Source organism: Branchiostoma belcheri, unplaced genomic scaffold (assembly GCF_001625305.1).
Source record: "Branchiostoma belcheri isolate BF01 breed outbred unplaced genomic scaffold, Haploidv18h27 scaffold31, whole genome shotgun sequence".
Taxonomy (NCBI): Eukaryota; Metazoa; Chordata; class Leptocardii; order Amphioxiformes; family Branchiostomatidae; genus Branchiostoma; species Branchiostoma belcheri.
The window spans coordinates 2,995,585-3,022,066 of NW_017803921.1; the positions used below are offsets into that span (position 1 = coordinate 2,995,585).

Below are 26,482 nucleotides of genomic sequence, written 5' to 3' on the forward strand. Positions count from 1 at the left end.
TTAACCGTTGTTGGAGGAGCTGTTGTTATTGCCGTTGTTGGGAGAGCTGTTGTTTCGAATGTTGTTGGAGGAGTCGTTGTTATTACGGTTGTGAGAGGAGCTGTTGTTTTTGCCGTTGTTGGGGGGACTGTTGTTATCATGGTTGAGGGAGGAGCCGTTGTTTGAACGGTTGTTGGAGGAGCTGTTGTTTCGATTGTTGTGGGAGGGGCTGTTGTTATTAGGGTTGTAGGAGGAGCTGTTGTTTGAACGGTTGTTGGAGGAGCCGTTGTTATTGTGGTCGTGGGAGGAGCCGTTGTTATTGCGGTTGTTGGAGGAGCCGTTGTTATTGCGGTTGTTGGAGGAGCCGTTGTTATTGTGGTTGTTGGAGGAGCCGTTGTTATTGTGGTTGTTTTAGGAGCCGTTGTTATGGCTGTTGTAAGAGGAGCTGTCGTTATGACTGTTGTTGGAGGAGCTGTTGTTTCGACTGTTGTGGGAGGAGTTGTTGTTATTACGGTTGTGAGAGGAGCTGTTGTTTTTGCCGTTGTTGGGGGGACTGTTGTTATCATGGTTGAGGGAGGAGCCGTTGTTTGAACGGTTGTTGGAGGAGCTGTTGTTTCGATTGTTGTGGGAGGGGCTGTTGTTATTAGGGTTGTAGGAGGAGCTGTTGTTTGAACGGTTGTTGGAGGAGCCGTTGTTATTGTGGTTGTTGGAGGAGCCGTTGTTATGACGGTTGTTGGAGGAGCCGTTGTTATGACGGTTGTTGGAGGAGCTGTTGTTTTAACCGTTGTGGGAGGAGCTGTTGTTACTATGGTTGTTGGAGGAGCTGTTGTTTCGATTGTTGTTGGAGGAGCCGTTGTTATTACGGTTGTTGGAGGAGCTGTTGTTTCGATTGTTGTTGGAGGAGCTGTTGTTATTACGGTTGTTGGAGGAGCTGTTGTTTCGATTGTTGTTGGAGGAGCCGTTGTTATTACGGTTGTTGGAGGAGCCGTTGTTTCGATTGTTGTGGGAGGAGCTGTTGTTATGACTGTTGTTGGAGGAGCCGTTGTTTCGATTGTTGTGGGAGGAGCTGTTGTTATTACGGTTGTTGGAGGAGCCGTTGTTTCGATTGTTGTTGGAGGAGCCGTTGTTATTATGGTTGTTGAAGGAGCTGTTGTTTCGATTGTTGTTGGAGGAGCCGTTGTTATTACGGTTGTTGGAGGAGCCGTTGTTTCGATTGTTGTGGGAGGAGCTGTTGTTACTATGGTTGTAGGAGGAGCTGTTGTTACCATGGTTGTTGGAGGAGCTGTTGTTACTAAGGTTTTAGGAGGAGCTGTTGTTACCATGGTTGTTGGAGGAGCTGTTGTTACCATGGCTGTTGGAGGAGCTGTTGTGCTAAAGGTTGTAGGAGGAGCTGTTGTTACCATGGTTGTTGGAGGAGCTGTTGTTACCATGGTTGTTGGAGGAGCTGTTGTTATCATGGTTGTTGGAGGAGCTGTTGTTACCATGGTTGTAGGAGGAGCTGTTGTGCTAACGGTTGTAGGAGGACCTGTTGTTACTATGGTTGTTGGAGGAGCTGTTGTTACCATGGTTGTTGGAGGAGCTGTTGTTACCATGGTTGTGGGAGGAGCTGTTGTTACTATGGTTGTTGGAGGAGCTGTTGTTACCATGGTTGTAGGAGGAGCTGTTGTGCTAACGGTTGTAGGAGGACCTGTTGTTACCATGGTTGTTGGAGGAGCTGTTGTGCTAACGGTTGTAGGAGGAGCTGTTGTTATCGCGGTTGTAGGAGGAACTGTTGTTTCATCGTTTGTCATATTCACTTGTAACAGATGTCTCAACAACAGCTGTCGCCTGGACTGTAGAGGGTGAAGTTGTTGTCGCGACACAACTAGAAAGAAAGGTTTCACACTAGTGGTAGGAACTACCATTAACACAATAGTGACAATAGTATCTGTAATCATGACAGTTTTTCGTAAACTTTACTATTTTAGTGTAATGAGAAGGTACGTGGCCATTGACACACCCAGTGGGGATATAAAAATTGTTTTCCTTATTGACACACCCAGTGTGGATATAATGTTTTTTGTTCCTTATTGACTCACCCGGTGTGGATATACTTTTTTTGTTCCTTATTGACTCACCCGGTTTGGATATGAAATGTTTTTGGTCCTTATTGACACACCCGGTGTGGATATAATTTTTTTGTTCCTTATTGACACTCCGGTGTGGATATACCCTAACCCTAACACTAGCTCTAGCCCTAATCCTGAGCTACAATAAGGAAAAAATGGATGTAGTAACTTACGACTGATTCGTGCAAATTTCCGTGCCTCTTGAACGCGGCTTCACGTAATGATTATGCACCCAAACATTTCTCTGTACACATGTTCTCTTGGGACCTTTTTAGTGTTTTCCGTCAACTAAGGTTTTCATTTTCAACCGTTTTGCTTGTCACCTTACTTACTAAGCTTTCCTGTCACACCTCCCCTAATTTCAACCCACGCCCCACGGGCGATATGTATCCCCCTGGTTAAATAAATAAAAACAAACAAACAAACAAACAAACAAACAAACAAACAACCGGGACGGTGCGGCAGCCATGTTGGTTTTGGTGCGCGAGGCAAATATGGCGGCAAGTCCCTGTCGGGCGCTCTGATTGGCTGGCGTTCCGTGTTGTTTTCTGTTAGAACTTGAAGCCCAAGGTTCAACAGTAAACATGAAGCCTCAGCCTCTGAAGCCCAAAGACTCATCAAAGTTTGGGGCCTATCACGGAAGCTAGCATTCCTGTTTGTCAACAACAATTTTTGGGAGAATGGGAGAAGTAAAAATAGTAGCTTTCTGTAGTAGTTTGGTCGACAGTAGTAAAAAAAATTATGTCCAAATGATTTTAAAAGGGTCGTTTCTTCATCTTATTTTACTTTACTATCTCGCGTGGCTACTTTACTATCTGCCATTTTGTGCCAGCAAGTGATGCTACTGAATTTTCAGAGAACTCTTCTCTGTCAATGGAAGGGGTGCCGCCATGGTGCCGCTATTGTGTACTAAGCTTGTTTAAAGACAAGCTGATGGCTAGGGGCCACTCTTTAATCAAGCCCCTATCACATACCCGAATATAGCCTACAGAACACTAGCCGAACTCTCCAACCTGGTGTTCTGCCTGGTTCGGCATGCAACGGCCGAATGTTTTAAACACTATTAAGGTGTTGAAGGGAGGTTCGACCATGGTTGGCTTGTGGTGTACGGAGGTAGGTCGCAGTATGAATGGCATTGAAATTTGACTCAAATTGAACTCAATTGCATGCAATTCGATTCATCTTGAAAGGTAGGCGTGGCCTAGATGTGTTGAGACTGCTCCCGAACTTCAGGCAACCTTGGTCTGCTGGTGTTCGGGGGAATGTTCTGAATGTGTGACAGGGGCTTTGATTCTGAGAAATCAACCAATGAATACAATAATGCACATGCATATGTTTAACCATAATCAACTTACTTGTTTTTGCTGATGTCACCTTAGTCGTTGATGCGTCTGTTGTCTTGGCCGGCGGTGTCGGTTGTAATGTCGATGTGTCGGGCGTTGTCCTTTCAGTCGTCGAATTTGCAATAGTTGTTAGGGAGGTCGTGACATTAGGACATGTCGAAGCTGTAAATAAATGTTAATGTTTGCACTTGGTTTGAGAAAGTCAAGGTCATTGTATACATTTTGGTGTATAGGGGCAGTGCCGATCTCTGTTTCTATAGCCCTTTGTCCACACAGACCATTGCACCAGGGGACTCCAGTGAATGTCTAGTGTGTATTGACTTAAGGCCATGTTGATTTGGTTTAATGGATCGGGAATCCTCTGGTAATCTTCAAACTGATACGAGCGTGCGAATAAGAAAAGGCTGGCAGAAAGTTGCATTCATTATGAAATCTACGTGGTCATGAAGGTTGAACAAAGAGTTAAGTGTGGATGGCAAGTAGTATAGACTCTTCATTTTCATTTCTTCACATTTTCTTCTCTTGTACTTTGAAATTGATTTTGACATTCTACGGCATTAATGTCGTTTTCTCATTTCTTTGCAATACGGCATATCTTTGTTCATTTTGAAGATGCTTTGTACGATTTACAGTATGGTCTTTTTTTTTTTGAAACGGCTGAAAATTCCTGCGCGCCGGATAGCATCCATATAATTAAATCAACATGTCCTTAGTGTGACCTACCTGGTCAGCAACCTTCCGAATGTAATTCAACGTAAACACTCTACCCCCAAGGCTGTTGCACCGGTCCTAAAAACTGTAGTAGTAACCTTTTACATCTGATTTAATCACCACACGGCAACAACAAAACGTTATACGACTTTAACATACATTTCATGAATTTTATGAAGTTCATTTATATCTCTTCGGCGTACAACGTACAGTACCAAAGCACAGTGTGTTTCCGAAATATTAGATTGCATGGATTTATGATGACACATTTAAGTCGTCATGTGTTCATAATCTTACTTATCACCATAGCGAATCCGTGGATCATTACTAGTATCCTTATTAGACGTCTATGTGTTTTTTTTTGTCTTCCTACTAGTTTGTGTTGTATTCTGACCATTTTCATTTCCCAAGATGTATAGCGCCAGGGGTAAAAAAATTCCCAGGCTGCATAGCGCCAGGAGGGCGGAAGCATGTGTTCCTTTACATTCGTTTACTAAAAACACAAGAATGTTTGGTGCCGAATTCGACCTGTACTTATATTTGAGATTTTAAGCTATGTAATGTAAACAGTATGTTGTATATCGACCCCTTTCGCTATGCAACCTGGGAATTTTTACTCCCCAAGCGCTATGCATCCTGGGAATGGGAAACGGGGCATGCCAGTTCTAATCGTACCCTGCTTTAACAGGTACGAGAAAAGTATTAAAAAAAACTTACGTTTTTGGCAGATGTACCGCACTTTGTTGTTGCAGTCGTACGGCGCCCATACTGAACCGACGTTCCTCCCGACAATGACACAGTCAGTCTCCTCATCGTTCGGTACAGTCGGATGGAATGGTCGAAATGAACCCAAAGGTGAACCATCATTCCACACATACGTTCCCTCAACAGCTATATCATCAAGTCCTATCCACGACCCCTGTAGGTTGTAATAGTCTTCCTCCGCGAGTAATTCAAATTTCTCTTCGGTGAGCTGAGTCAAAAGTGAAGCCCCCTCGGCTTCACACGTGGCTCTAGCCACGCGGTACTGTGCTGCGCATCCGTTACAGTTCAGCTTCCTGATGCAGACACCGGGGATCCTGGTGGCATGGTAGGCGGGGTCCTCGCAATAATGCACCGCCGCGGAACACAGGACAGGGGCCTCTGTCGTCTGGGCTACTGATGTGGTGGTTGGTCCTGATATTAAAGAATGAAAGAAGATAAATATATATACAGATATCGTTACATAATAAACGTTGTCAAGAAACTACAATTATAAGTGAATTCGATTTCTTCTCGCTTCTTAATAATGGTAAAAAGGTAAGAGCAGATATGTTTCATAATCGAAATTTTGTCGAATTTCATAGAAATATAAATTTGTACTGTTAGCTTGTAGGTGTGAGCACGGTTTGTTAAACACTGTTGACGTTGCAGTATGCTTAAGCTGGGCTCTATGTTAACATGTGTGGTGTGCCCTTGACATTATTCACTAAGTCAGAGGCTTTCCTAACTATGCTGAGCAGCAAGTGGTTGTTATCTGCAGGGATTGATAAGATCATTGAGCCTCTGGCTATGGCGCGTTGTCTGATATATGGCGCATGCTATTTATCAGACAGAAGAACACGGCATTCTTTGTTCCATCGGGGGGGGGGGGCTATCTATGAGAAGGGGGAAGGGGGATCACATTTGCAGTGGACTCCTGTGTCCGTTTATCGTCTGAATTTTCGTCTGTTTCCACAAAACTTTTGAACACACTGTAGATCGTACAAAGCGTCTGCAAAATGAGCAAATATATGACGATATATTTCTTTAGAAAAAGAATAAAACGTGACGAATTTGAAAAGGAAGAGTCTATTTTTCGCCATACCATACTCTGTGTATACTTTTTTAGGGGCCAAACTTTTTATTCGCACGCTCGCATCAGTTTTGTGGTTCCCAGAGGATGTCATCCATGTAATCAAATCAACATTGTCTTACAATGAAAAACATTGTCTAGGGTAGAAGAACAACTGTTCCACATAGTTAAGTCACACCACCCTTTTGTAAGATTATATAAGAAAAAGCATACTCGAAATAGTTGTTTATATCTTCAATGCTTATTTCTTATGTTGAAATATACTGTCAATAATTCTTCCATATATCTATCAATTCCCCTTTACTTACAAATTTTGATATTCTATATTATACATATTCTATATTATACATGTTCTCTGTAATCATCATATTTACAGGAAAGCCTAACAAGTAGTTTCACCCCCGCAGAAAAATGAACTAGTCTACTTCATGACCTGGGGGCAACCTGTCAAATCGGCCATATTTAAAACGAGTATGAGACTCATTACGTTGTCTCTATTTATAAATTACCATATCCCTCAAAAGATAAAATACCAATGTGCACATAACCATCGACAACATTCTCAACTATACTAGTGTCACAAAACTTAATAACAGTGTCAATTGGAATTTATGCCCTTGATATTTCGATGCCTGCGCTAGCAGATATTATTTAATTGACAGTAATAGTGGGTGACCGTTAAATTTAAACAGGTATTAGTCGAGTATCACTTTAAAAGTTCACGTAGCTACATATATTATCTGTAGACGTTCTCAAAATTACCGCGTGAGAATTCAGTGCCAATTTGTTTCTTCAACCGTTAACTTTTCCGGTCATGGCACAAGTATAAAGTCATTCTTCAAAGGTTTAAACAGGGTGTAATTTTTGTACCTTTGCATGCTTAGAGTAGAAGCAATTTATACATTATATACATCTAATCATACGTCAGTTTTGTGTACGTAGGTGTCTGTATCTATACGTTATGCGGACATATTAAAGGCGAGGTCGATAAATTACAGTTGACAGCGTTTTGGTGGTGCGACCAATTTATCACTGCGGCGTTTACTCTTTTAAGCACGCATTTGTCAGTAAAAAGTTCCCTCCCTTTTAATTGGTCAATTTTACATGCCTGATTTTTAATCGCAACATGGCGGCTCCCACATCCCTCCCAGCTGTGAATTTAGCAGTGTAAAATATATCAGTTGTAGATTTCATAACCAACTTTAAAACGGGGATGGGAATATGATATATTAATTTTCTAATTAATTACATGCACACTGAGGAATGTAAGCCCAAAGTTTCACCACACATATCGTATAGTTGTGCCTAGCCTTTTTTTTTTCGCATGGATAAGTATACTGGTGTAAATTTAGGGCCAAACTCTAAACCATGTTAGGTTTAAACCCTTAAATGTTTAAAGCTAGGCAAAAGAAGTCTTCAGAACATAGGATTTCCCGTTCTTTAACCTCTAGAAACCTTCACTAGTACAGGTAATTTGGAACAGGGCGTGCCACAGGAACGGTGCCAACTAAGACCCCTCCTTACGTGAGATTTTTAAACGAGATATATTTCATCAACAAAATTATCATATCATCTGTCCTGTAGACGAAGTTATCACATGAGAGTACAAAACAAGAGGAACAAAAGCCACTCACCGAAGCCTGGGATAGCAAACAGTAGGACGATCAGTGGAGGAAGTGTAGATCCGGTCATTGTCACACGTTGTTGTATCTTCACGTCAAATATCCGTCGTTGAAAAACTAAATCAGGAACACTTTTGGTTACAGAGTCAAAATCTCTCTCTCTTCTCTTGACAGACGCAGTATCAGAGTAATCTGTCAGAATTGCGCTCCAGGAACACTTGTTATAACGCACGTAGTCTGGGAGGTAACTGTAGCTATGACAGAGGTGACCGCAGTAGTATACACAATGTTCAAGTGACACGTCAAAAACACGCCTAAGTCGTCCACGCCCAGGGTACATTATTATCCACCGCGTGTATCGTGTTTTTAGACGCCTGGTGGCCACGTATGCATTTCCGTGACGATCTAGGATGAAAACCTAAAGTATACCTCGGATAACGTTGACTATTCACTAATCTCTAAATTTTCATATAATTTTACCCTTTCAAACTAACCTTGAAATTCCAACTAGGTTTCCTGTTAGACCATGCCTTTCGTGTGCTATGACCCCAAAAATTATAATTTTTTCAATTAATGAAGAAACATGATTTTGATAAACGTAGTGACAAAAAGATAGATACGTACAATTCTGTCTGTGAGCAGTTGTGCCAATGTTACAGGTCAAAGGCTAACATTACTACGGGTTCACCCCTGGTATTCAACGATGCGTGATATATATATAGGTGTTTACTTTCACAAGTTTACAATGACACCCCACCTTTTCTTTGGAGACATATAAATATGAATAAGTGCTAATAGTACCATATGAACCAATGCAAACGTTTTAATTAGAAAACAAGTCGCCAGGGGAACCAAAATCTAATCATTTTGAGGTGTCATCAAGACCTTCCCACCTATTTAAAACCTAGACAATCCATTTCAACTTATCGTGTTTACAGAAACACACAAACACAAACACACATACACACACACACAAACACAGAGAGAGAGAGAGAGAGAGAAACAGAGAGAGAGAGAGACGCCTCAAAAACATAACCTTCTTTGCGAAGGTACAAATTTACAGACCACGACACTACAAATACAACAGTATTGAACACAACACATGAATTGTTTTGCTTTGGCCTACAGTGTAACTACCTGTTCTTTTACGAAGTTGAATCACTACTTTCTAAGAAGGGTCGCTGAGGACAGAGCTTATGAGCAGGGCGTAAAATAGGTGAATCAGAGCTCCAACCGCCCTTCTGATGTTATCTCTGAGTTAAAACGTCTTAGTTTGTTGTCTGCCCTTCAAACCACGGGTGGTTCTAGTTCTGTTGGGCATCACCAGACGTGTGTCATGTCAAAGGAGACATCAGTGTCATCTCACAATCAATTAAGGTTGGATGGACCGAGTAATTGTCGCCTTCGTGAGAACGATGTCGGCCTAATTGAGATTGAGCGAGTCTGGGATCAGGTTTACAGGTGACTGGCGATGTAATGAACAGACAGGCGTTTCCCTGGTTTAAAACAGAGCTACAACAGGTCTTCTGTTTGTTGTTGTTGTTGCTTTGGTTGTCCTTGTTTTATTTTTTTCTCTAAACGTGGTGCCTTTTTTGTTGTGCTCCCTCTAATAGTGCTTAAGCTCTGGTACAATTTGCCTCTTGGTGTGTTTTATGCGTTTTTATAGGGCTTTTCTTTTTTGACTTTTTGATTTTTTTTACACCAGCCCAAGGGTAAAGAAAATCCATTACCAGAAATACCCCCTAAAAGCCTAAAACACGCCAAACATAAGCCCAAACCCGTCCTTGGAGAGTACCTTTAACGAACACGAAAGGGCTCATAGGCTTAAGGACACTGTCAGATTCAAACATAATTGGGATGTCTAAGCTTGACTATAAATCCGGACATGCTAAAGAACACACAGTTAGCCTTTTGAATGATCAAGATACATTGTGATTAAGAGATTATCCTGATAAGATTATGACGTCAACAACTCTGCAGAACCTACTAATCAAGGATTTACAGTAAGTAAAATGAAGATCAGGATGACAGTTGATAGACAGTACAAAAAATCCAACACTTTATTTAGTAAAGAAAAATACCACTATAGATAATTAAGCATGTGTAGTTTAATAGAACTACATACGTCAATGCTCTTTATACGTCTTCTGGACGAGAAATCTCCTATTTTATTCTGTTGCTATATTTGACTCCAAGAATATATAGGTACCAGGTGCTATGCTTTCCCTTGATTATCTATTGGCGAAGTAACAATAAGTAAGATACATTTAAGATAAACCTTTGTAGAAATAACACGGATGTCAGAAAAACTAAAGAAGATATAAATAGAGTCCACATCTCATGGGCATCGATAAATACTCCCAAAATAACTTCGGTTATTGTACAACACCAATCTTAACACTTCTATACAATTTCAGCAGGGTGGTAAACTGGAATGTTCTAAATAGAGGTACTAGTAGTTTGTATGATATTGGTACATACCGCCCCACATTAGCAATTTGCATCAATAGTTCATATTTTGGGCCTTTCATACAGTGTAGATATATAGCCCTTAAAGATGAGTGCTTTATTTTCCTATACCCCCCCCCCAATCAACCCAGGGTGCTATCCAAGAATGTCGACATACATGCATATACATATAGGATAGTGTTGCTCGAACGTAGTATGTAGATAAGTGACTAGAATATTGTAGATAAGTGAATAGAATATTGACTGATGAAAAATCTGGTTTTCAATCACTAAAAACTTCATTGAGCACTTTTAAGTATTGATGTTAACTGTCAGTGCGGGTGGCACATTAGAACGTTGATAAAGAAGTCATGTCCGGGTCATGAAGACATGACGCCTAGTGACGCGAGTTACTGTTCCGCCATCTTTGCTCGTAAAGTAAGCCTGGAGTCCTCCCAGTGGCGGGCCCACAGCTCTCCTTCTCCGATCTGTAAAAAAAAACGTGTGGAAAAATAAAAGAAAGTTACCAAACATATCACTGGCAATATCATTTCAATTCACCACCGTTGGTAGACACCAATCTATTTGAACTTTAAAGGCATCCAATGCAATTTTGGGCGGCAAAATGGAAAATATTCTGGATGAGGAAATCTGTCTGATATTGACATTTACTACTGTCATTTCTAGGCACATTTTCGTCATCATTTTGAGCTTACAGTGTTTGAAATAGCCCCAAAACAAGCTACACGAGGCGTCTCTTTATTTATTTTTTGGCACCGCCCATAAATATCTAGAACCAACACACGATACAAAACAAGCAACTGTTTCCGGCAGCGACATCACATTTTTGCCTCACACATATCAATATGCCCACTGCATTGATAGATTCAACTTACTACACTAAAAGACCAGAAAACCGACTTTGAAATCCAGTTTTGCCACCCTGAAACTGTATTGGATGCCTTCAAAGGATTACTCAATAAACCACGCCACACCTGATAGCGACAGAAACCTGTTCTTCAAAGACTCCTTAGAACCAATGCTTCAATTTTCAACAAAAGAAAATTCTGAAGAAAACCCAAGATTTAAAGGCAGGAGGCCCAGTCTGTCTTTTCTGTTTGTTTTTATCTAGTAGCTGAGATATCTAAGCTGAGATCCTCCCATGGAAGAGTGGCGCTCCCACGATAATATATCTTCTGTCAAGTGTCGCCTCAGGCTATAGGTCTGCCTTTCAAACATCAAAACAAAAAGGCCAAAAGAGATCATAGTTTTGACACAGTGAACGAATAACGTAAACACCAATCCTTAACCTATGACACACCCATAAACGAGGATCATGGCCTTTTACTCATATATGAACAACCTTTTGACAATCACGACGCAAAGTTCGAAAAGTTCAAACTTGCTTCATAATGACTTCATCCAACACAGATGAACTTTGAAGATAACCTTTGATAATTTTTGGTCGACTTAAAATGCCGACATAGAAGCTTTTTATTCTCGTATATCCTCTAAAGACGGAAAAGATACCAGCGGGATTATTTGATAGAAGATGGCACGAAAGAGGCTGACACCACATAGACCTGAATCATCACCCCAATGTTACATTTTAGGATTCAGGAGTACAATCATGTACTTCAATTTACAAACCTCTAAACATAGTCTTCCATTTTCTTCTAAAGTACAACGCAGATATATTCCAGTATCCCTGTACAAGGGAATGGCGTGTATCAATTCGAGGAAATTCAATGCATTTTGTATTGCCTCAGAATTACAGGGACTTTCGTATGGTCTACTACAACTATGAAAGAACAAAACTAAACATTACTGTATTTTAGTTGTGTTTGATCTTAGTTGAAGTATGAAAATCCATATGAAAATCCCTGTACTTTTGTTGAGTCAAAAGAATCTGTATAAACTTGGCTAGAAATACGATAATACTAGCTGCACAGCTCACACTTGTATATGTGTATGGAAGCTACAATAATGGGATATAGAAACAGGGCGTGCTCAATATGATGTCATTCAACTCAACATGTCAACCGTTTTGAGAGATAATGTTTGTTATTCCCATGCACTTCGACAATACAAATGCCTGTTTAACTTAAAGGCATCTAATGCGATTTCAGGGTGACAAAGGTCAATTCTTTTTGTGTAGTAAGTTGAATCAATCGTATCCCATAGAATACTGATATCTGTGAAACGGTTGCTTATTTCGTATCGTAGACTGGTACTTATGGGCGGTACCCAAAAAATAAAGAGACTCCTCACATGGCTTGTTTTTGGACTATTTCAAACACTGAAAGAATGAAATGATGAAGAAAATGTGCTAGCAAATGGTACAGTGAAATTTATTATTTCATGTCCTGAAATTGCATTGGATGCGTTTAAAACCAGTAGATCAAATTTGCAGATTAGTTTTCAGACTTACAAGATGTTGTCTCTTGTACCGGTACCGGTGGGTTGTCTTCTTCTCTCAGCATGTCATCCGCCAGATCACACACGTCATCAAACTGTTTGAAGTCAATACCGGGTACCTCTGGCAATGGCTCTGTACCATAATATAGTTGGTTCATAATTTGTAGCAAATATACATTGAACAGTCATCTTAAACTTAAATTAAGATGAATTTAACTTCGTCATGGATGTTTAACATAACAATATATTCACATTTCTCAAATCAAACACAGCAGATTTCAAGAGACTCGATGATTCACTTTTTATCAAATCACTGCATGGTTATACGGACAAATTGTAACAAGGAAACTACTAGGAAGACAAGGACTAAACCCAATTGCCAACTGATGGGTCCAAAATATGAGAATTTTGGCATTTTGGAGTTGATTCAGTACTTTTTACTTATTCAGTCATTTCCGTCATTTTACCCAGGGGTTTTCAAATCAGAAAAAAATGAAGCTGGCAAATGTGAGAATCAATTCATCAAAAAGGTATTGCCTTATCATGTTACCTGGAATATGTTGCTGTATCTCTTCCTGTGACATTCTGTTCGTCGCTGCTGACTCACTAGCAGATTCTCCAGACTGAGTCCTAGTATTACTCGTGCGTACTGTTGTGACTGTGGTCACCGTAGTTTTTGCACCTGTAACATCATAAAGGGTAGCTTTAAAACTATAAACAATGTTGCCGAGGGATCGTTACGCTCAGGCGACCTGTTGCCCTACATTGCCCTCAAGCTTCAAATGACGAACTCAGTCTGCAGTTGTGACTTCTATCGTTAGATGGCGTGGCACCTCGCTGCAAAATCATGTCACCTTGCAATTATTTTTCGTTGAGATTTTGCATTATCATCAATCGGTAAATTACCTAGACTCTCGTGAAGATATCTCGTTCTTTATTACCAGTTTAGCCCCTGTCACACATTCGCATATTTGGCCTCCCGAATACTAGCCGAACTGTCCGCAACCATGGCTAGGAGTAGATAGAGCAAGGTTCGTACACGGTTGGAGGTTCGTACAGGATTGGCTGATGTTCGACTGTAAGTCAGAAGAACACTAGCCAGCCATCCGAGAGAAAGTTAGCAGTGTTGGGGGATCAAATTTGACTCAAATTTAACTCAAGTTTGTTTCGTTAGTACGTATAGAACGATATATAGGCGTGACCTAAATCTGGCTAGAGCGCGAACGTGGTCGGCTGCTGTTCGGGAACAAATTCAGGTGAAGGTCCTGAATGTGTGACAGAGGTTTTGGTACAAACATGCCAGTTGCTGCCACTGCACTGTTCTATGCCATTGTGATTTCTATACACGTCCCGTGTTGTCTGGGCCCTCCCCGTGAAATCACCACCCATGCTCGACACCAAACAAAGCCTACGTGAGCTAAATACACGATAAATCAAGCCACACAAAAGGCTCGTCGCTGCTAGAAGGACGTTTTTGAAACCCATGGACCACTAGACCACAGTTATTACAAGCCCGGTGTAACAGAGAAATACATTGAATCACTGTTAAAACTAGTCGAAGTGCTCCCCTAGAACATTTAACAACGTAACAGTCGTTAAAATCACCGACCCTGTAAATTACTGATAACCTACAACATACGATTGTTGACACACAGATGAACTTCGACCTCTATGTGACAACAGTATGACTACAGGTAAACGGTTTAATCAGGAAGTGAAGTACGTGCCTGTGCATCTTGTAGGGGGGGGGGGGGCGATTAGGACATTTTTGTCAGGTAATCGAGGAAAGGGTGACTGGAAATTTTGTAAGATTATTGGCGCTGTATGACAACAAGGAAAGGAGAAGTTTCCTGAACGTTGGAGAGATATTTTCTGCTCGCCACATATCAAATCACAGTTTTAGTAAAATTATCAACCAGCCGCATGCCCCTTTAGGTCTGTTCTTTTTATATACTAAGTTTAACACAGATAATGCCACCATGTAATATGAGTGATTTTCCGTGCTAGTTCTTCATGGATAGGCAGTAGCCGTCTTGTCTAGAGCATTTAGGCTTAGATCTATAGCACACTTCCGTTGTAAAACTGAGTACCAAACGATAAGGCAATGGGTGTCTAAACTCGGACAAAAGCCAAACATTTCCTGTGCACTCTGACAATCTCTCAACAAAACAATATCCATTCGCATTGTTTCAAAACGGTAACATTTAGCCAAGGGCAAAAGAAAAACTAACAACAATGTCTGATCTTAGTTTAGAATTCAGCACTACTGACCTTTCCAACCCGTGCCCAGAACCTGGCGCTGGTTTGCAGTAATCTGCCGACCTCCGTACCTAACCCGCCTGGAGGCCATTTTTGTGCCTTTTGTTGGGACCAAATGGGAGGTAGACTGACTCGGCGGGACGTTACATGGGCTGGTTCAGGTAAACTTCCAGTTTCACGGCCACTTGTCTCAGATTGATATTTCCTGAACTTAATTTTAACGTCCCTTACTGTGTCAGAAATTGCGTTTTTGTTTCAGACTTGGTATAAACTTGTCAAAATAAATAACTAAAAGTCATCATTTGGACAAAATGCAGAAAAATACAAGAATCTTGATGTATGTCTTATTTGCCAATACTAAGTAAGTTTTAGCATAAAATGTTGTATGATTTTAACAGCTTTGAATAGAGAAAGACGGGGAATGTTTTCAAACACTTTCCATAGGTTAATTGTATAAAAACTTTTCCTCTATAGAACATAAATATATCTTCCTCCATAGAACATCCACTCCTATATTTTACATAGGGCCCGGTAATAAGACTAGAACCAGTAATATTCTCGGTATGCCCGACGACACGCGTCTATAGTTCCAGCAGGCTCACCGTAGGCTGTATGTATGTCGCGGGACACCCGCCATTGTCTCGTACATGCACCCGTGCTAAGTGCCATGAGTAAAAAACTATCGCCTGTCAAAAACATTGGCGCTGGCCTGATGTTCATATTTCTTAAGAGCGTATAGATATGAAAATATGCACGTATTTAAGGGTACTGGTGATCTCGCCCATTTAATTTTTCAGGTGTGTAATATTAGTGTACCCCCCCTCCCCACTTCCCCAACAAAAATATTTGGCTCGTAGCCGCTTCCATGCCACAAACACCCCACCTATTTCCACTCCCTTCCGGTCTAAAACTTATTATTCAAGAAACGTCTACTGAAACACACACTGCCAAGTCAGCTTAGTTCAACTGTTTTAAAGATCGACTCTAGTAACCATAGCAGCTGGTCAAACATAAGAGCACAAGTGGTCTGTATGAGAACAATGGGCAACAGTCTTTGGCCGAAACTCGCGTACGTGACTATAATACACAATCAGAAAACTGGAATTTTAAATCAAGAACTTAAATCTACACTAAATTGAACTTTTCAAGTAAGGACTATTCAAGTGATTGCTGCTCAAATTTTACTAAAATTCGTTTATATTCGTATGTAAAGTTAGTCGTGGCCTGAATCGTGTGAGACTGCCCCCGATCGTCAGCCGAATCTGGTCGTCTAGTGTTCGGGAACAAATTCGGGCCAAGGTCGTGAATGTGTGACAGGACTTAAAGAAGAGTCGTCACGATACCACAACTAGGCCAGTTGTATGATTCGTTAGTAAATACCGTCATTTTTCAATAATTGGCAGTGTTGTTTCCTTCGTTGCTGTCAATGCATATGCAATGTACCCGGCAAAATTCATCTTGTGATAGATAATACTGCTTATGTAGACACATACCTTCATCTGTTGTCTCTACCCTTGTCTCGCTAGCAGTGGTATGAAAACTCGTCATCCCTTCATCGCATGCTGAAAGGACAATTACAAAATGTATGAAAACTAGATAAATTGGCACAGAAGAGATAAGAGATCCCCAAATAGCTAGCTGCATGCTTTCCACCGAAAGTTATGACTGTAAAGAAAAGATGATGTGAAAAGTTATGACATGACACATGTAATGTGTTTGTTAAGAACTTGTTATGAGTTTATGATGATTTATGATTTATGTTAATATCTACATATCCCATGTGTTATGTTACATATTTAAAGCTGGTGCTGTGAAACATATAAACAGTGGTGTTAGGGTGCATTGTTAGATGTTAACCTACACCACATGTGGAACATGGATGTTGACCATTGTCTTTCCTGATTACCTTTTCTTTGGAGAAAGAATTCCATTGATCAGAGATCATCAATAAAACCTGAATGTAGCACTGAATATTTTACATTTAACCCAGTAATAGGTCGACCGAGAAGTATCTATTGTTAAGTTTGATAGCCATCTCGCATACATTACACAATCTTTCTATATACGAAAAAAAACAGTGCATGGATACTAGTAGATACTCGTACATCATAAGACTTTGTTATTTAATGATGAAGAAAGCTGTAATAGTTACATAGTCTTATCTATCTTAGTATTCATTATACTCGTACGTACGTACACTGGTGAATTCGAAGATACATACATAATACATATTCTATTTAGTCGATCTCGTCTTTGGTTGTTATAAATTAATGCTACTTTATTATGTGATGTTCATTTTAACTAATTGCAAAATAGGAAATTAAATGTATGGCATGAACAAAGGTGCTGTGAACATAATGTTTCACTAATAAGACTGATATACATGTAAACTGATTATCCTTATCAACTATCCAGTTGGCACTGTGACCAATGATCTCACTGTGTCTATTGAATGAATTGGTTTTAGTGTATCTTGGTTTTACGATATATCTTTCAAGCCTTCCTCCCATTCTGTGACCAGCGTGTGGTTTTCTCCAGTGTTTCGACGCTTTGTTTGACGGTTTCCAGGACTGATTCCATCCGCCTCACGACGTCTTCAAACGACTGTCCCTCTCCGCCGTTCAGCTCTGCAGCATTACAAGCATGTTTGGTTTCTCGCCCATGGATCCATTGTCCATGTTGTCAGGTTGTGTTAGAATATTGCAATGGTATAGGTTTAAAGGCATCTAATGCAGTTTCAGGGCGGCATAACTTTATTCATATAAAGTCAGCTTTCTTGTCATTCTTTCCATGTAGTAAGTTGAATCAATCGTATCCCATAGCTGACGGAAAACGGTTGCTTGTATTGTATCGTAGGCTAGATCTAGCTATTTATCGGTGGTACCCAAATAAAGAGTCCCCTCAAGTAGTTTGCACTTTTGTTTTGGGGTTATTTAAAAGGCTTCATGTATGAAATAATGGCGAAAATGTGATAAGAAATTGCAGTATAGTAAATGTCAATATCAAGCAGACTTTCTCATCCAAAATATTTTCTATTTTGCCGCCCTGAAATTGCAATGGATACTTTTATAACAGGCTCAGCATAATTAACAGATAAACAGCACTCAAAAATCATATTGGAACCATTCATGATACCACAAAAAGATGACTGAATCGAAGACTAAATTGTCTATGGTCTATGGATTGACAGGTGTAGGATGTTCAAGGCGTGTTAGTGATACTTAATTTGATGTGAAAATGAGTCATGTTGAGTGAAAACTGTTTATAGGAGGAAGGAATGGGCAAAAATATCAAATGTGCCAAATATGAAAGCATAGACTGAAATTAAAAGATATTATTCTAATAATCACTTGATGTAGAAGACTGTGGGAAAAACATACACAGTGCAAATAGTTGAGATATACTTAATAATGTCATACTGATCTTGTGCTAATCTTTCAAAGCAAGTTGACAAGATAATTGGTCTGACAGAAACATTACCTTTATCTGTCTCTCCGTTTTCCATCACAACTGTTTCTGTTTTTGTCATCTCCTGAACCTGTTCCCCTGGAAAATACAACATTAACTAGTAAGTATAACAGGTTCAAAATTAAAAACTCATGAATTCGAGCATTGAACATGTAGTCATGATGTTAAGAGCAACTCATCAACATTTTTCTACTATGTTTTTTATTTCGCTATATATGTTAAGCTTCTTCGTCTAAAATTGGTGGAGAAATAGCATGTATATGAATTGTATATGAATTGTAGCATGTATACAAATTGACAGAGATATAGCATGTATACCTGACGTTGTTGATGTGATTGTACGAACTGACGTGGTTTGCCTTTTGGACATTCTCTCTTCTCTTTTCGCTCTTGTCAGTGCAATGATGTCATCAATCAGAACTTGTGACTCTCCTGGACAAGACATAGATAGAACAACAACATTTAAGTTATATGAAATGCTAAGACAATCCAACAGATACTACTAATACATGTACTTCTACTACTACTACTATACTATACTACTACTACTACACTACAACTACTACAGTAACTGCTACTACAACTACTGCTGCTGCTGCTGCTGCTGCTTCTTGAAGATGTTATGTTAAAGCAAGGTTACCTATTGTTTTCTCGATTTCTTGTGGCGGATGAATCACCGTAGTTGTGTCACTGCCTCCACTCTTGATTTCTTCAAGGCTTGTCTCAGTGATAACTCCGGATTCCCCTTCTGTGGTCTGTAGCTCTATGTAAAAGGCAACAGCAAGTTTTTTTCTATTCCAACATTTAAGGAAAAGACATGGTGACGGCACATCAAGATTCTCAGCTTATGTTTATTCCACCACCAACTCAGAAGACAATAGACATTCTCATTTTCACCAGAGCAAAGTGATTTAGTCGTGTTAAGTGCTTTTCCCAACGACACAAGATCAGTGGCAAGGCAGCAACCGGGACCTCCTGGTTCTGAGCAAAGCACTCTGTCGTTTAACGCCACACGACCCCACGAGATTGATTGAATCATAAACATGTCATTTTCACAATTGTATGTAATAACTGAGACCTACCGGAAATTGGTGTTGCCATTTCCGCTTGTGATACAATATTAGTAACCGTTCCTTCTACTTCGTCTGTTGTGTAGGTGGTAGCTGCTTCTATGATCTCTACTTTTTCGTCACCTGTAAAGAAAAATGTAATATGTATGATATTGATGAGTAATAAGATTTATCAAACTACAGGGTTATTTTAAGACGTTGATATATGATATTGAAATACTAGCATGAAAGTTCATCTGATTTGGTAAAAATTCAACTGATCTCCAACTGAAAGAAACCCTACTACTGTAGACACGTGGGGCGGTACCGACTTCCGACGAACTTTGACCCAGTGCTGACGTCAGATCACGTGTCCTGGGTCAGATAGCTGATGAAGGCAGGAAGATTCGGTCGAAAATCTCAGTGAATCTGTTTTCTTTAAGTTCGACAACAGTTAAATTTTTCACGATATTGAATTACCTTGTTGGTAGGTCCTGATGGACTCAGTTGTCGTTGACACTATTTTACCGTCTGTACGCCATTTTTCTATCCCATGGTGCTCTTCGGTTGTGAAAAGCGCCCCCTTTGCCTTCTCTACCAGACTTGCATCACCAGAGAGCTGCATCCTCTGTCTGACCAGATCGGCTTTCTCCAGCTCCAACTGTACTCGCTTGGCTTCTTCTTCAGACAGGAGAGCAGACTTACTTGTCTCTGTATGAAAAGAATTGTATTTCTGTCAACACTAGTACGTATTCCCTATCAATATAGACAGAATGCTATCTATTTTCTATAGCAAGCTAGTGATAGCAAATTGTGTATTTTTCATGTTCAACAAATCTGTGGTTTTACCTGCGTTTGTCTTATTCCTTCAGATAAGAAAAAAATGAATGACCTTAACTGCTCGACAGTTGTACATGGTACAATTAATGGCAACAATGATAAAGCAATCAACACAAAAATACTAGTCTATTCTAAAAAAAAATGAAGTGCAAGTGAATCAGGCTAGATGCAGGTCACAAAATGGCAATATATGAAGTATATTTGTACATATAATATCATATCACCTGATGATAACTAGACAATGTATGCACAATTGCAAAACGGAGAAAATCCATGAGACTCACCCACTATTTTCCCATCCTCCGAGATGTTGACTCTTTCCTCCTTCAGCTGTGCTCTGATGACTTCCATCTCCTTCTCCTTGTTCTGTCCCATGGTGAGCAGCACTTCTGACGTGGTCTGTACGATCCGTGCATCCTCTGTCATCAGGCCTCTCTCTTCCTTCAACCTCTCTCTCAACTCCTCCATCTGCCGCTGTTTCTCCTCCTCCTCCTCTCGTAAGGAGGCGTTGAAGGAAGAGACGAGGTCTCCTTCTTCGCGTCTTGACACTTTCTGGGTCTGTGGACTTTCATTGGTTGTTCGTCGTTCCTCTTCCTGTTTTCGCTCGAAGATTGAGACCATGAGGCTCACATTGCCACCGACTATGGTTTCCTTATCTGCATTGGGGAAAATAGAATACATTGCATTAGTTTCTACAATGTCATTCCTATCAAACAATCAATCAATCTTTATACAATATTTATGCCCAAGGGGCAACATGTAAATTCATAATAAAAGTGACTTCATTTGTTACATGTAATTATAGCTGGCTGGTTTTATCCTTGATCATATCCCGCCTTACTAAAGTACGTTTATTTCTTGTATTGTAAATATGTGGCACAGATATCACCTACTAGTAGTAAATGTGTGGCACGTACAGATATCAACTATTGTATATGTGTGGCACAGATATCACCTATTGTAAGTATGTGATACACAGATATCACCTCCTTAATTCGTCGACGCCTTAAACATATCAATTTATCTCTTCTGTCAACTTATCCCTATCAGAACAGTGGTCTGAGGTCTAAGCGTTGCTCTCAGAAACATACAAGATACCGTGGTCATTTTACAGATACAATAATTAACTAACTTTGTTGACTATAATAACACCTTGTTTGTTATACATAATGGACATCATGTAACGTTACAAAAAGGAAAACGCTATAATCACCGAGTAAGCTATTACGTTTCTTGTTTGTTAGAACCTACTGGGGAAGTTTGACATATGTAGAACACAGCTGTGGAATATATCCCGATTCTACCAGCAATGCTACAACGTACAAGATGCCAACGACATCTCAAAGGAGAAAGGATGCAAGAAAATATGCTTCTGTGTTATCTAGAGTTGCCTAGGAATGAAATAAGCTACGTCTTGATAACATTTCGTCAAATGTATGTTGACGTACCTGTGTTGTCGTCCGCCATGTTTGTTATGTCTCCCCTGAACGTGCCCTCAGGCAGCCCTCAGGGACGATTGAAAGAACACCGAATTAGGCGCGGGTCATCAAAATGGCGGCCTCATTATTCTTCCGCTCCGGAGGGCATCTAGTTGTCGTTCCAGACATTTTCTCTATTGTTGTTTAATTACGCGTCTCAAATGTCCCTGTGCTTTTTCTTGGTGTGGCCTTCTGGTAGTTGTTGAATGGACGGTCCCCGAAACGGACAATGTCAAACAAAACTCATTGTTTATTCGGTGTTCTTTTACTATACTCTTAGTATACACTGGATTTGATAGATAAAAAAAAGAACAGGCAGGCTATCTTTTAAAACTAGTGGGACGGCTTTGTATATATTGTAATTATATATTGACTAGTATCCACTCAAGCATTTAGAAATCCACTAACAGTACTCAACGGCGAAGACAATATTTTGGTTATTCATCTAGACTAGTTAAAAAGTCCATTGTGTCAACCAAGTGAATATTCTGTCACCTGCTTGAAGTGAGACATACCGTTGAATTGAATGTTAAATCCGTTAATCTGTGTGGGATCACAGTCAGAGTCGCCCATTGTTAACAGAGGTTCGCTTGGTTTCATGCGTTATTGCGTTTGGCTGCCTTCACACTACTCATCAGTGGAAAGGGCAAGGTTGGCTCCTCACTTTACAATTGTCAATTAAAGAAGAGATGTGGTTTGAAAAGGCAAATAAGAACTGATTACTTCTGATTTGTATCGCAGCTTTTAATTGTTAACATGCATAGGTTGAAGAAACCGTCTTTAAAGGCATCCAATGCGATTTCAGGGCAGCGAAATTGGAAATATTCTGAATAAGGCAATTTTTGTGATATTGACACATACTGCTTCACATTAGCACATTTGAGTCAGTATTTCATACTTCATTCAAAACAGCGCAGAAACAATCCCCAAGATGAGTCCTTTATTTTCTGGATGATACCCCAAAAATCAGCCCAGGATCCTACCAGTAACCACTCTCCATCACAATTTTTCGCATGTTTGCTCCAAAATTTCTGCATACATTGGGATAGCGTTGTATTATTTCAACTTAATTTGTAGATAAGTAACTAGAATATTGAGTATGAAAAATCGTGCTCTCAATCCCTAAAACTGCACTGGGCACTGGTTGCTTTAGGGAACATTTCTTGCCAAACTGCAATCTATAAGAACACACTCAATTTGCAGCAAGGATGTAGAAATATGTAGAGAGGATGAAAATTATGCTTCTCCGTGCAAGAAGACATTTAAAGAGATTTTGTAAGTTATCTGTCTCGTAAATCTACATCAATAGCAGAGACCACCTGGCCAAACAACGATATCTTCTCATGCATGTCAGAGGTATTTAAATTGTTGGTGTAACATCTGGAATCGAGCTCCCACTGTCAAAACTTGTTGGACAAGTCCCTTTGGCATACAAATCACCATCTGTATGCTTTGAAGAAGAGCTGATGAGGCATAAGATAGACACAAGTAGGCTTTATAATTTCTTCTGACGGTTTTTCTATTTGTGAGTTCGAATGATGTATGATTGAAGAGAACTTGTAAAGTATTTAAGAATCCCCGGATATCGCATAATTAATGTACTTGATAAAACATAACGTTTATTTCAGAGTCAAGTTTTATTTTTTCAATTCTACACTGAGAATATTGCATAAAAATATGCCACAAAAATTAACAACATTGTTAAGCAAAACTGAAAGATTCACAAGCATGATCGTATCGAAGAAATATGATATGCTCAAAAAGAATTTTCCTTGCGCACCTTCCCCCTCTCTTATATCCCGAAAAGCATACATGTTCTACATTTTCATACGTGTTCTATACTTGTTGCTGAGACTTAGATAAAGCAGAAGACACTGGTGAATTCTGGATAGTGCATCCGCATGTTTACACTAGTGGTTTTCAGTTGGATGAACAGGAACCTGAACGCAATAAAAAAAAGGGGAAAAGAAAATAGTCAGAATTTGATATGATTTCTACTTTCCTTGTACAACTTTTTAAAGCTTTCATTGTTATGTATAAATGAGAGTAGGCACAAGTAATGTCAGGACTGCTTATTATGGTGTACTAAGGCCATGCTAATTTGATTACATGGATGGCATCCTCTTTGAACCCCAAAACTGACGCGAGCGTGCGAATAAAAAGGTTTGTGGCCATGAAGGTTGAGCAAATGACTTAACAGACAGAGCTAAAAAAGCTATCATAGCAATTACTAAGTATAGAATCTAGTAAGAAGTTTCAACAAATTACCTATTTGTTGGTGACTGGTACTATCTCGTCCTCTTCAACAACTTCTCGTCGTTTTCCTGGTTATAAAATTCACAATTTGCATAACTGAATTGAATTGAAACAAATGCATTATGGAAAACTTTTTTTCTGAATCATGTATAAACACAAGTTAAGGTATAGTGTCGGATTAATCCTGTCATATTGATTGGAAAAAATATGTACAGACTTGTAAATTTGAATATTTTTTTCCACGTTATTTTTATTAGATTTTCAAAAAACAAGTACAATTTGTAAATTTGAATATTTTGATTTTTAACAATATAAGTATATTAGCAATTTATTTTATAGTGCCACAGTATATCTGCTATTGGGGGATCACTTCTATTGACATCTCAGATCAAGGCTTTAATTCTCACTATCACACAATTATACTATGTGAAACTAAACTGATTCAAACCGAATACAGAGAACATCATCATAATAGTCTAATTTTCTGTTCCTGTATATCGGACGTTCCCCTTTTCATACTTTATCTCACGTTGTAATTATCATTTTATGTCCAGCGGTAATATTAAACGTTAATGTAAGTCATTCGCTTGAGTTCACGCCATCACTATGTATTTTTCTATTTAAATGTCGAAATAGAAAAAAAGTTACCGAGTGTCTTCTGTATGACTTCAGGTGGAGGGGCAGCACCAGGGACGTAATCTTCTTTCCGTGCGGGAACATCGTCTTTCCGTGTGGGGACTATCACGTCTTCGCTAACCTGCTGACGCTTTCCTGGATGTTATGAAATAAGACATAATATATGACCGCATTTTTTAACCCCCTCCCCCCCCCCAAAAAAAACGAAAACGGTCTTACTTACTGTTGGCACTAAATAGCGACCTTACTTCTTAATCAGGAAATAACTTGACAAACTCTGCGTGACATTTTTGTTTCAATATTTTTAAGAACGCCGATAACAGAAAGCTTCAACTTTGTTCAACCGTTATATATCGGTCGTGTTTTGAGACACACACAAAGTTTATGATCAGAATGTGTGATTCATATTCACACATATATTATAACATATGATTTGAAACACTAGGACATACCTTTAGGGGCGTTTACATCCGTTTTCTGGATGACTTCTTCAACTACTTGTTGTCCTGAACAGATAAAAGGCGTCGTTATGTATTAGCACAAAAATGACTGGCTTGAAAAGCATTCAATGCAATTTCAGGGCACCAAAAAAGTCTGTATGATATTGATATTTAGTGACATTACTTAGCACATTTTCGGACTCGATTCATACTTCATTCCCCCCCAAAAAAGGTACTTAATGCGTCTTTATTTGACACCACCCATAAATGGTTAGAACCATCACATTTTGCCTCACAGATATCAGTACGCTATGGGATATGGTTGACTCAACCAAGGACATTCTGTATAATGAAATGTCCTTGACTCAACTTACTACACTAAACGAATGACCAATAAAGCCAAGTTTTGCCGCACCAAAATCGCAGTGGATGTCTTTAAACATTGCTACTTGAATGCTGTTTCTTACCACATGTACCCAGAAAGTCTTACCTTTGCTAGCCATGATTTTCTCCAAGCTTCTCTTGTTCACACCTGCAGAGACAAAAAACACACTCCTCGTTCCAAATTCTTTTCTTCTGAATCTAACAGAGCTTAACACGTCAATCTGGGTAGGCATGGATTAGTCTAGCGACTGCCTAAACACAATGACCCATCTGTTCATCGAATTAGGGAGGTAAAAAGGACGAAGGTTGTTGGACAACATCGCTTTTTAGACAATCAGGACAAAATTTGAGCACTAACAACAATAATTATGTCTCCAAGGACACCCTATTAAACAGTGTCGACACCTGGATTCATTATAAGTCTTATATTTTCTCAACCACTTAAGAACAAACTACCGAAGTGCACCTGAAATGATGCTCTTAGAATCCAGACTGGGTGTAGTGTAAGAAAAAGGTGTGTCCAGTTTTCGTCTCGATACAAACCACGTTGTAAAATCCGTCCTTTGTGAGTCATAGCAATTTTGTGTCGCCACCGGTTTTACACATTGGTAATCACAAGAAGACTGAAAAACCTTATGTGTGCTCACGAACATGTTCTATGTGTCTGGCTCATTTTAAATCTTGATGCTGTATTCACTCTCAGAAAGAACACTTGTGAAAATTGACTGTAATACTTACTGTATGAGGAAGCGATGTGTTGTTGTTCTTCCTAGCTTCTGCTGGGACGTATTGAGTGCAACGACCTCGGTGGTCTTTATGTTAACGTTGTTATAATGGTACATAGTAGTCCCTCTGGGCGGGTCTGTATACGTACGTGTGGTGACCTTTGGAATGGGGATTCAAATCGGGACAAGGGAGGAACATACGGGAACAGAAGACTGGATAAGCAGACAAGGAAACGTGATCTTTAAAATGTATTTTGTGCACTGGGCGTATCGTGCGCAAATAATCCATGTACACGCAAAGTAGAGGCGTTAAAGTGTTGTTGCTGTTATATTTTATTCAATTTTCTTCATCCAACATTCATTTTTATCATGATTTTTCTCTCATATTAAGGCCATGTCGATGTGATTATATGGATGACATCCGCGCGCGCATGAATTTTCGTCTGTTAAAAAGTTTTCAACCATACTGTAAATCGTACAAAGC

The 26,482-nt window shown here is 39.7% G+C and overlaps 3 protein-coding genes across 3 annotated transcripts; all 3 read right to left on the reverse strand.

The window, feature by feature from the left end:
• LOC109474503 (putative uncharacterized protein DDB_G0286901) lies at positions 1 to 756 on the reverse strand (the record flags this gene model as incomplete). Its single annotated transcript, XM_019774792.1, has 2 exons — positions 1 to 389; positions 426 to 756. Coding segments are annotated over 2 exons (720 nt in total), but the record flags the coding sequence as incomplete, so codon positions are not given.
• LOC109474504 (putative uncharacterized protein DDB_G0286901) lies at positions 703 to 1,679 on the reverse strand. The gene is made up of 3 exons (XM_019774794.1): positions 1,623 to 1,679; positions 1,461 to 1,477; positions 703 to 1,270 (listed from the first exon to the last, which is right to left on the reverse strand). The coding sequence occupies exons 1-3, from the start codon at positions 1,677 to 1,679 to the stop codon at positions 757 to 759; spliced, it is 588 nt and encodes a 195-aa protein (XP_019630353.1). The 3' UTR covers positions 703 to 756.
• On the reverse strand, positions 1,653 to 25,797 carry LOC109474505. The gene is made up of 17 exons (XM_019774795.1): positions 25,380 to 25,797; positions 24,902 to 24,955; positions 24,462 to 24,584; positions 20,364 to 20,771; positions 19,720 to 19,950; positions 19,273 to 19,383; positions 18,831 to 18,953; positions 18,509 to 18,622; positions 18,203 to 18,268; positions 16,216 to 16,284; positions 15,796 to 15,799; positions 14,735 to 14,874; positions 13,014 to 13,145; positions 12,477 to 12,596; positions 4,859 to 5,260; positions 3,439 to 3,592; positions 1,653 to 1,843 (listed from the first exon to the last, which is right to left on the reverse strand). The coding sequence occupies exons 1-17, from the start codon at positions 25,504 to 25,506 to the stop codon at positions 1,756 to 1,758; spliced, it is 2,466 nt and encodes an 821-aa protein (XP_019630354.1). The 5' UTR covers positions 25,507 to 25,797; the 3' UTR covers positions 1,653 to 1,755.
• Positions 25,798 to 26,482: the final 685 nt, after the last annotated feature.

Excerpts from the sequence above, each read along its gene's own strand:
- LOC109474504 (XM_019774794.1), bottom strand. The coding sequence starts at position 1,679 with ATGGTAACAACAGGTCCTCCTACAACCGTTAGCACAACAGCTCCTCCT.
- LOC109474505 (XM_019774795.1), bottom strand. The coding sequence starts at position 25,506 with ATGCCTACCCAGATTGACGTGTTAAGCTCTGTTAGATTCAGAAGAAAA. Across the intron at positions 24,585-24,901 it reads GGATGTAAACGCCCCTAAAG|GAAAGCGTCAGCAGGTTAGC; the intron begins GTATGTCCTAGT and ends CATAACATCCAG. Across the intron at positions 5,261-12,476 it reads GGTACAAGAGACAACATCTT|CGGTGCATTATTGCGAGGAC; the intron begins GTAAGTCTGAAA and ends TGTGTTCCGCGG.